Source organism: Rattus norvegicus, chromosome 19 (assembly GCF_021556685.1).
Source record: "Rattus norvegicus strain SHRSP/BbbUtx chromosome 19, alternate assembly SHRSP_T2T, whole genome shotgun sequence".
Lineage (NCBI taxonomy): Eukaryota > Metazoa > Chordata > Mammalia > Rodentia > Muridae > Rattus > Rattus norvegicus.
In genome coordinates, this window is record NC_141552.1 from 44,554,217 (window position 1) to 44,565,294 (window position 11,078).

General features: G+C 46.1%; 2 protein-coding genes across 7 annotated transcripts in view; one reads left to right on the top strand and one right to left on the bottom strand.

The window, feature by feature from the left end:
• The window catches only part of Slc10a7 (solute carrier family 10, member 7), a 224,073-nt gene extending 222,043 nt beyond the window's left edge, over nucleotides 1–2,030 (bottom strand). For 2 of the 3 annotated variants that reach the window (XR_015643306.1, XR_015643305.1), the window contains exon 1: nucleotides 1,689–2,030. Coding sequence is in view for 1 of the 3 variants with exons in the window: in NM_001010948.2 (NP_001010948.1) it covers nucleotides 1,689–1,788 (100 nt within the window). In the remaining 2 variants the exon portion in view is untranslated. 3 annotated transcript variants of the gene reach the window in all.
• Nucleotides 2,031–2,477: 447 nt separating this feature from the next.
• Nucleotides 2,478–6,066, top strand: Rbmxl1 (Rbmx like 1). 4 transcript variants are annotated; one of them, NM_001446441.1, is made up of 2 exons: nucleotides 2,478–3,473; nucleotides 4,474–6,066. In NM_001446441.1, exon 2 carries the CDS (start codon nucleotides 4,627–4,629, stop codon nucleotides 5,791–5,793), a length of 1,167 nt encoding a protein of 388 aa, NP_001433370.1. In that variant the 5' UTR covers nucleotides 2,478–3,473; nucleotides 4,474–4,626; the 3' UTR covers nucleotides 5,794–6,066. The 4 variants fall into 4 exon arrangements, with proteins under 4 accessions (NP_001433370.1, NP_001433371.1, NP_001433369.1 ...); NM_001446442.1 differs by having other exon boundaries at nucleotides 4,520–6,066; NM_001446440.1 differs by having other exon boundaries at nucleotides 2,478–2,578.
• Nucleotides 6,067–11,078: the final 5,012 nt, after the last annotated feature.

Genomic DNA, 11,078 nt, shown 5'->3' on the forward strand with positions numbered 1-11,078 from the left:
ATTTCTAACACACAATAGTGTAGAAAAGTTCAATAACAGAGTCCAAGAGAATAACTGAGATCACAGAATCCATCTTGTTTCTGCCAGAAACTTTAAAGGACCGATTCACCATCAGAACCTTCCTGTCCACACAGGGAAGGCAAGGGAGGACATGTGGCAAACCCAGCCATGCTGGGCCACACAGGTCAGCAGGAACTCCATCTCAATGCTGAGCAGAGATCTCACTGAAACCAGTACCGTGAAGCATTGTGGGTCCCCCTCAAAGACAGAACTTCACTTCTCCCAGCTCCAGGGACAAGAGGCTCCACCTTCATTTGACAGAACTCAAACTCCCAACTTCACAGTTTCCCGAAGGCTCACAGAAAGGTTGTACCTAAAACTAACTGGTAATTATACATAATCTATGTTGCATTTAAATTTTAAGATATGCTAAACTTAAAAGGGAAAAAATTAAATATAGAAAGCTTTCCTATCCGAAATTGCTGTTTAAATAATTCCATCCAAACGATTCCAGAAGTTACTTCTAAATGGAAAAACTTGAAATGGGGGAAGAAAAAACACTATTCCAAGAGATCATTCACTTCTGTAAGGTTTTAATAAGAAGGTACAACTTCAAATATCCACGCGAGCACCTCCTTCTTGAAAAAGACTCTGTGTGTGTGTGTGTGTGTGTGTGTGTGTGTGTGTGTGTGTGTGTGTGTGTGTTCTGTTCTCTTCTGTCCTCATTTGGGTCCGTGACATGATTGATATATTCGATCTGTCAGTAAACTTGGAACCTAACACTGGAGGTCAAAAACAAATGAACTGAAGAAACTCAATTAATATCTATGAAAAGCGGGACAAGGGTGTCTGAAGGTGGGGGAAAGAGAGTGTAAAAAGCCAGTGACGGGGCCCATGTTCTCACCCGTGTCCACAGGCACATTACAAAGCTCCTACTATTCTGGGACTGGAGCCGGGTTTTAACCCATCCACACTTCCTTGCCAAAACATACACTATGCATAGTCTAACACAGTCTGCAACTGTTAGACGGCTGCCTTGCTACAGCAGCCCAGCAGCACACGGAAGTCGTGTCCTGTAAGGAAAGAGTGCAACGTGTCAGTAGAAATGGGAGTTTTGGACTGTCAGCAACTAAGGCAGACTATTGCTCTCCAACACATGAGCCACCAAAAAAATCGAAGTTTGGAGCAAGGATGTCCTTGCCTGTTTTCCTTTTTCTTCTCCCCCCTCCCCCGCCCCAATAACCTCCACCCCTTTCTCTCCAACAGCCTTTTTTCTTAAGGTGCAAAAGGGAGGAATCGGAAATAGACTAGATAATGAGGTCCACTCCAGGACTGATAAAGAACTCCTGGCAACCTATAGTCCCTTGGGATGGGATGCTACTCTGAGAACAAGAGGAGTAACTTTCAGTTTCTGTAACCTCACTCCCGGCACTGAGCAAAAGTCATTGATTGCCCGCAGAAAAGGCAACCTGCACTCCCATCCCCGTGCCCCATTCCTAATCCCATCCTGGGCTAGCAAGTAAAAAAAAACCTGCTAAAGCCCCTCTCAACGTGCACAGGGGTTGGTCAGGGCGCTGCAAGGGCAGAGGTCTGCACCGCAGCCGGGGCGGCCGCTCCTCCGGAGGACTCGCCGACGAGTTCTGAAGTGGGACCCGGCGCGTGGCAGCCGGCGGAGGTGCGGCACTTACCCCCGTTCACTCCGACCGACGGCTCCAGCTTAGCGGCGCCGATCGCCACCACTATCCCGACCATGAACCATTCTTTCCTCACCCTCTCCAGCAGCCTCATATTTGTTAGGGCGGGTGGGTTTTGTTTATTTGTTTGGCTGGCTTGATTTCCAAATTGCGATCCCTAAATCCCCGGGGCGTCTCCACACTTTCCTCGGTCCCACCAGACATGCAGCAGAGCAAGTCAAATTGCTACTCTTAAACGAAAGACCGAGGGGTGGCTCGGGCGGCTCCGAGGCGGGCTGGGAGTAGTAGTATCCAGTGACGGGAAAGCCTCGCTGAGCGCCGCCATCACTACCACGCGCCTCCGAATAGACGCGCACTCGGGCCGAGGACTCGGGAGCAGGGCACGTAGAACGGAGACACACCCACAACAAGCGAACGAGGAGGATGCAAGGGAGACGAGTCACGGGTTGCACTAACAGGACCCGCTGCGGTGCACACATGACCAAGCTTGGGGTGACCCGCGGTGGGAGAAAAGCACGAGGCGTCCCAGACGCCCAGCCTCATTATGGTGTCGCTGCAGTAAATCTACAGTGACGGAGGCCCGAGCCCCGAGGCATGCCTCGCAGTGAACGTCTCTCGCTCGACTCTGAGCCCGAGAGACGCGAGACGTGCGCCTGGCCGGTACCGGGCTGCGCCGCGGCGATAGCTGCGCGCGCCAGTGCCGGCGGTTCTCATGCGCGCATCCTCGGGGCATTACGGCGACGGCCGACGTCGCGTTGACGTTGCGCGGGGGGAGGGGAAGCCATTCGCGGCCTCTGGTTCTCGGCGGGAGCGGCGGCGGCAGACGCGTGTGGCGACCGGCGCGGGAAAGTGGCTTCCTAGTTGGGGGAGCATTAACCCCGTGGGTAGGTTGAAAATCGGTGGCCGAGCAGACTTCCTGGACGGTAGGCCCCCCGCCTTCCCGCAGCAGCGGCGGGAAGGCGGGGAAGGCGGGCCGGGCCTTCCCGCCAGGTCGGTGGCCTGCCCGGGCCTTTCTGCCCGACCGCCTTCCCGGCCAAAACCCGCCTCGGGAGTGGGGAGGACGGCCGGGATGGAGCAAATCTTCCCTGGGGGGCGGTGAGAGAGCGACCCAAGCTCCTCCCTACCCGTGTGCCGCGCGTGGGCGGGCGATTCTGGAGGCCGCGTGGTGCGGGCCTTGCCTGACCCCGAACCACTAAAGCAACAGGACAACTGAGAGGGGGCCAGGAACTCAGAACAAAAGCAGTGAGGGCAAGATGCAGGGTGGAGGGTCTGATGTCCGCCCCCCTCCCCCCTCGGCTTCTTGCATTGCAATTTGGCGAATCTATGACATAGTTTCACAAATGGTCTTCCGAGCATCAACCCTTCCTCTTTATGCACCCAAAGAAAGAAAGGAACAAAGTATTGTGGGACATTTTGAAGCAGCCTGGTTATCAGCTACTTGAATAGTTTACTATGGAACGTAACGTTCGAAAGAAAGAGATTGTACCAGACTTTCATTCTGAATGCATTCAAAGCTTGAAAGAGACTCGGCATGCAATTTGCTCTTTTTAACTTTTATCTTGCTGACATGACTCGCTATCCAAAAACTAAGCTGCTTTAAGCAGTTATGCTATCAGTTCTCAGTTGCACAGCCCCCACTGCCGGGTCATTACGCATCAGGCAGCAAGAAGAAAAGCTAATCTCAAGATAAAAAGAACTTAATAGGGAGACACTAAACAATTTACCAGGCAAAAGAAGTACATGAAATGTGATAAAGCCTTATTATAAGACAGTCACAAGGTAAGTGGAGTTTTAGGAAGCAAAATTTATAACAATTTTCTTACAGTAATTTTTCTCGGTTCAAAAGAAAAAAATCTGCCTCAGCCATCGAATACTCTCAAATTAAAAGGTCATCACAGAGATAGTGCTGGCTTAAGTAAGTCTGCTCACAGATTCTTTCTAGAGATCTCAACCTGTTTAGAACAGAATTTTAATTCATAGAATATTTTGACGTTAGTTCATTGTGAATTGTATTGTCAAGGACTGTATTAGTTTGCTAGGGCTGCTATAACAAATAGCCCCCTCGGAGGTAGCTGTACTCAGACAATAGACATGTTTTACTGTTGCAGAATAAGAAAGTCCAGAATGGAGTTGTTGGAAGGCCATGTGTTCTAAAGGCTCTTTCCAGCTTCTCTTGACTGTCGGTATTCCCTGGCTTCCTTGATTTAAGGTTCTGATGCTCCAGTCTCTGCCTGGTTCGGCATCACATTCCCCTCCATGTTTCACATGCTGCCCTCTGCATCCATCTTCAACATTGCCTTTTTCTGCATGTATCTTTAAAAGACACTTGTCCCTGGATTTAGAACCTAACCAGAATAGTGGGTCAGATTCCTCTAGATTAATTATATGAGCCTGTATCCTTTCTCAAATTAACTGTTCGGTACTGTCCCCTATAAAAGGCACGTGGTCCAATGACCTCGGAACTTGGATGTAGAAATCAGATGTTTATGGCTATGATCAGCAGCGGTTCTTCAGAATGTCATGAAGTATAAGTACCATGTAAGGTGGAAGCAGAAACTGGATTGAGATATCTATAAGCCAAAGTATTCTATGAATTACTGACAACCACTAGAAGCTAGGAGGGAGTTGTGGTACAGAATTTTATTAAGACTTCTGGTAGAAACCTTCATACTTCGTAACTTCCTGAACTATAAGAAAATCGGTGTTTTATAACCCACCCCCAGCCCTTTCACAATGCAGTTACAGCAGCCTGAGGAAACTAATACAATAATATTCACAGGTGCTCGTGTGCAGTAGTCCTAGTGGCTTTTCTGTTCTGTTCTGAGACCCAGCAGCTGTCACCGGTGAGCTACTTGGAAGGCCCCTTTGGCGAGCTTGTAGAGGAGCTTGAGACCTTCACCGTCCCTGCGACTCTTACCAGCGGGAAGGAAAGATGGTTGAAGCAGATCGCCCAGGAAAGCTCTTCATTGGTGGGCTCAATACAGAAACAAATGAGAAAGCCCTGGAAGCAGTATTTGGCAAGTATGGACGGATAGTGGAAATACTTTTGATGAAAGACCGTGAGACCAACAAATCAAGAGGATTTGCTTTTGTTACCTTCGAAAGCCCAGCAGATGCTAAAGATGCAGCTAGAGATATGAATGGAAAGTCTTTGGATGGAAAAGCCATTAAGGTAGAGCAAGCTACCAAACCATCTTTTGAAAGTGGCAGGCGTGGACCACCTCCACCTCCAAGAAGCAGAGGCCCTCCCAGAGGTCTTCGAGGAGGAAGTGGAGGAACTAGGGGACCCCCTTCACGTGGAGGATACATGGATGACGGTGGTTATTCCATGAACTTTAACATGAGTTCTTCCAGGGGACCACTTCCAGTAAAAAGAGGACCACCACCACGAAGCGGGGGTCCCCCTCCTAAGAGATCAACACCTTCAGGACCAGTTCGAAGCAGCAGTGGAATGGGTGGAAGAACGCCAGTGTCCCGTGGAAGAGATAGCTATGGAGGCCCACCAAGAAGGGAACCCCTGCCATCTCGCAGAGATGTTTATTTGTCCCCAAGAGATGATGGATATTCTACAAAAGACAGCTATTCAAGCAGAGATTACCCAAGTTCTCGAGACACCAGAGATTATGCACCACCACCAAGAGATTATACTTACCGCGATTACAGTCATTCCAGTTCCCGAGATGACTATCCGTCAAGAGGCTATGGTGATAGAGATGGATATGGTCGGGATCGTGAGTATTCAGATCATCCAAGTGGCGGTTCCTACAGAGATTCATATGAGAGCTATGGAAATTCGCGCAGTGCGCCCCCTACTCGTGGGCCACCACCATCTTATGGAGGAAGCAGCCGCTATGATGATTACAGCAGCTCACGTGATGGATATGGTGGAAGTCGAGACAGTTACTCAAGCAGCAGAAGTGATCTCTACTCAAGTGGCCGTGATCGCGTCGGCAGACAAGAACGAGGGCTTCCCCCGTCTATGGAAAGGGGGTACCCTCCTCCACGTGATTCCTACAGCAGTTCAAGCCGTGGAGCACCAAGAGGAGGTGGCCGTGGAGGGAGCCGATCTGATAGAGGGGGAGGCAGAAGCAGATACTAGAAACAAATAAGACTTTGGATCAAGGTCTCCATGCAGAGAAACACAAGATGGAAAGTCTCTGTCATAACTATCAAGGACTAATAAGAGAAGTTGTGTTACCTTTTTAAATTTTCTGTTTTAAGTTCCCCTTCATTTTTGTGTTCTTGTGAAGAAAAAGTAAAACATGATTAATTTTGATATTATGAATTGCTTTCAACAAGCAAATGTTAAATGTGTAAGACTTGACTTGTACTAGTGTTGTAATTTTCCAAGTAAAAGTGTCCCTAAAGGCAATTTCCTGTCTTGATTTTTTTTCCCCCCCCTAATAAATGAGGTCAGCAATTTTAAGAGCTTTGAGAAGCCATCTAGATAGTATTTGGCCTCTGGAAAATTGACTCAACCTTCCAATCCAGGTAAGCTAATTCTAGTAGAGGGGTAGTAATAGTGTATTGCTTTTAGTATCTCAGGGTGTCGTCTAACTTAAGTCTCAGTGTAAAAACCTGAGACTAGGCACCTAGGAAAAGCTGCTTACCCAGAGGCAAGAAAGGAAAGGCATAAAGCTGACTATTTCCTGTGCTGACATTTCTTTGGGAATCTTCAAGAGCCTTCCCTTGACCTCCAGTTAGTCTTTATTTCATTTTCTTGATAGAAGGTTTATCTGTGTAGCCTTGGTGAACCTGGAATTCACTCGGTAGACCAGGCTGACCTTGAAGTGGATCCACCTGAACTAGATCCTGATTGCTGGAATTAAACATGTGTGCTGCCATACCCAGCTTCCTTCATCCCTCTTAGGTGTTGTTTATTGTATGTGCATTGGTGTTTTGCCTGCATGTGTGTTGGATCCCCTAGAACTGGAGTTACAGATTTGTGAGCTGCCATGTGGGTGCTGGAAATTCTAAATTCTTTGGAAGAGAGTGCTCTTAACCACTGAGCCACCTCCAGCCTCCAATGTGTGTGCGTACCACCTGTGAGTTTGTGTGCATAACTTGTGTGTAGGTGCCTGTGGAGACCAGAAAAGGATGACAGGGTTTTACTCCATAACCCAAACTGGCTTCAGTGATCTTCCTGCCACATCTCCCCAGGGCTAAGATTACAGGTATGTAAACACCAACTCATCTACATTCAAGCAAAAATGGACACACAAGCAAAAAGACTTGAGTTGTTTACTCAGTAAATATTCCTTTGGTCCCTCATAACTAAATGCCTCTACTTGGGCTGGATATTTAGCATAGCTGGTAGAATGCTTTCCCAGCATGCATAACACCCTGGGTTCAATAGTACATAAATTGATTGTGAACAGAGTATGGTGTAACTAGCATTTGGAAGGTTGGAGTGGGAGGATCAGACGTTTAAGGCTAGATTCAGCTACATGGAACCCTGCCTCAAAAAATAAAGAAAAATCCTGAGATTAAGAACTTAGTCCAAGGGGCTGGAGAGATGGCTCAGCAATTAAGAGCACTAGCTGCTCTTCCAGAGGTCCTGAGTTCAATTCCCAGCAACCACATGGTGGTTCACAACCATCTGTAATGAGATCTGATGCCCTCTTCTGGTGTGTCTTGAGGACAGCTACAGTACTCATATATAATAAATAAATCTTTAAAAAAAAAAAAAAAAAAGAACTTAGTCCAAGAACATAATACCAGGATCTGGTCATTGCCTCATGCTACATCTGAAGATGTCCTGTAGGTTAAAGGCTCTGGCCATCATGACTGCCCCACCTCTGTGCTAATTGTAGTTCCCTCCCAGCAGCTCACTTAAGAATAACAAGGGTGGGGTTGGGGATTTAGCTCAGTGGTAGAGCGCTTGCCTAGCAAGCGCAAGGCCCTGGGTTCGGTCCCCAGCTCTGGAAAAAAAAAAAAAAAGAATAACAAGGGTTTGGGCCTTGTTTACATGCAGTTTGAAAGAACAAAAAAATACAAGCTACCACAAGCATTTGTTTAGTGAAGGAAATGTCCCTCTATGCCTGACAGGTGGGTGCTAAGATTTCTGTAGTAAAGCTGACCTTGGAGAGCCTAGAAGAATGCAGGCTGGGAAGATGGCTCAGTGGGCATTAAGTTGGCTGCTCTGGATCAGAGTTCAGGTCCCCAAAACCCTTAGGTTTTAAATGGGTGAGAAGTTTGGTTGTCTGATATCTATATGTAGGTGAAGGCAGGCACAAGATAAGACAAAACCTGGGATTGGGCAGTGAAAAAAAAAGCCAAGAATATAAACAGAGTTCCCAGCAGAGAGTCCCAAGAGAGCTGCTGCTGCTGGAGCCAGACAGTAGCCAGCACCAATGTAGGGCTATCCATGGAGGCAGAGACAGGGACAGAGGAGGAGGAGGAGGTAGGATGTCATAGTGCCTGGTGCCCCACATATTTTTATTTACCACAGCATTCCATTGCTTGGGAGGTGGACAGGGAGCCATCCCTGGGGCAAACTGGCTAGCTGAATTAGCCAAATCAGAGAGCCCTTGGTACAACAGTGACCCTCCTAGTGGACAGCAATTGAGGAAGACACCCAGAATCAGCCTCTGGCTAGCAAGCATGCACACACATATCACACAAACCAAATGCCATCAAGTTCTGATTTGTGGAAAGAACAAGATATTAAGAGTCATCTTAACTGCAGAGAGCATTTCTGAGACCTGGAGGATGGACAGGTATGTGGGAGAACTCACAGGTAAGGAGAAGTTTGACTTAGGAAACTCAAAAGAATTACATGACTAAACAAGCCAGCAGTGGGAAAGGCTTGTGGAGAGCTGGGTAGGGTGCACATAGTGCAAAACCTTACATTATCATGAAGGGTTTGGGTTTTGTTGACAAGATACTATAAAAACTAAAAGTTGGGGGCTAGAGAGATGGCTCAGTGGACTGAGCCACTGACTGCTCTTCCAGAGGTCCTGAGTTCGATTCCCAGCAACCACATGGTGGCTCACAACCATCTGTAATGAGATCTAATAAACTGGTGTGTCTGAAGACAGCTACAGTGTACTCATACATAAAATAAATCTTTTAAAAAAATAGATTTGTTTAAAAACAAAGTTGGTGGATTTTAAGCCAGCACACAACATGCCCAGTTTTGCTGAAGATATATAGAAGTCATCCAGTCTAGACAGACACTTAAAGAAGTGAGTCAAGGTCAAAGCAGAGGTTAGTGCAAGAATTGCTAGTATACACAGGAACACTCAATAGCTGTCACCACCTTGAGGGAATGGGAAACAGGAAAGTGACAAGTCAAAGCTCTCCAGGAATTTGGAGAGAAAGACCTTCAGTTGCATGCAGTGTTGCACCCAAACTAGCAATGGGACTTTTCTGCAGATTGCGGGAGCCATGCATACTTACCTGGCTGCTACAAACCAGCAGGTGCCTGCTTTGTAAGCTTTGTTCTTGATTTGTGTGCGTGTGCTAGAGTTAAATCAGTGGCTTCCCATACAAGAAGGCTAACACCACCACTCACCTTTATTCCAACCCACTTTTATCTTTCTGCCTTTTTAAGTTTCCTCACTAAGTGGCTCAAGCAGTCCCTGAGCTTGGAATCCTGCTCTTAGCCTCCTGAGTAACTGGGATTACAGCTCTGTACCACCAGGCCAGTTCACTTTCTAAACATTATCTTACACTGAGCTATTTCATTCCGTTGAATATAGTTCTTTTTCTCGTACTATCTATAAGCAATTACTGTCACAACCAAATAAGCCTGAGTCATTATATTTGATACCCTTACATTTGATAAAATGGTAATAGGAATTCTATCTCATGGGCCTGGGGTTAAGTAACATAGTACACACACACTTTCTTTTTTTTTTTTTTTTTTTTTTTTTTTTTTTTTTCGGAGCTGGGGACCGAACCCAGGGCCTTGCGATTCCTAGGAAAGCGCTCTACCACTGAGCTAAATCCTCAACCCCCACACTTTCTTAATAAATGGCCACATATTTATGTATTTAGCAAATATTTGTTGAGTGTTATGCAATAGACACTAATACTATGTGTGCAAGGTGAGAGGTAAGACATGATCCAGTTTTTATTGAGTAAATGTAACATCAGAAAAATAACAAGCATTACTAAGGCCATAGTTTTTGTTTTGTTTTTTAAAGGTAGGGTATGACTTTTGCAGTCCATCAGTTTGAGCTGCTATATGAAGGTAGTTTAGACTGGGTGACTTATACACCAAACATTTACATCTCGTACTGGGATACCCATAGAATTGTCTGGAAGAAGCTTCTACTTTCTGATTTGCAAGTGAGTATATTGTTAAGTTCTCATATAACAGAATGAAGAAAAGCAAGTCTCTGCACCTCTTTCTAAGACAGTTTCACTTCAATGACCTACTCATGTCCAAAAGCCCATCATCTAAACACTACCACACTGGGAGCCATGATCTAAAGATGCTGATTTGGGGAGGGGTTCACAAATATCCAGTTCCCTGGTAGAAGAGATTCCAACTACAGGACAAGCCTACCATTACATATATATATATATATATATATATATATATATATATATATATATATATATATATATATGGGGAGGGGGAGGGAGAAAGAGAGAGAGAGAGAGAGAGAGAGAGAGAGAGAGAGAGAAACACTGTATAGTTTCTGTGTGAAAGCCCCAAAATAGCAATGGCTTTGTCATGTGTATTGCCTTACTATTGACACTAACAAAATCACTATAAAATTAGTGTCTCCAGGCTCAAATCAACCTGCCTTCAGGTCTGTCTGTGTCTTTCTGAAGATTCTTGCAAAGAATTGCTGTTATAGATGTCTGCATTCCTAAGTGCTCTGCCCTTCCAGCTTCATAGCCAGCCATGACCATTGATTGAGTCTTTCTTGGGAGGAATCAGTCTGATCCTTATTCTCTAGCAACTTGCTTTCCTTTGGTTAGTTGGTTGATTGGTTGGTTGGTTGGTTGGGTTGGGCTTGGTCATTGTTGGTTTTGTGTATGTGTGTCCTGGGCTGTTGACACACACACACTCTCTCTCTCTCTCTCTCTCTCTCTCTCTCTCTCTCTCTCTCTCTGTGCGTGTGTGTGTGTGTGTGTGTGAGTGATGCTGAGACAAGGTCTCTCTATGTAGTCCTGGCTGTCCTGGAGCATGCTATGTAGACCAGCCTTGAACTTACTGAGATCCTTCTGCTTCTGCATCCTAAGAGCTGGGATTAAAGATGTACAGTACTATGCCCAAGCCTTCTGATGGTGTTGGCATTATGGGCTGTATAAATTTCCCAAAGGTCATATTACTAAAGTTCTAGCCTTCAGTACTTGCAAATGTAACCTTATTTGTAATTAAGCTCCAGATGGGTGTTTGAGTTAAAATGAAGGTATTGGACACAT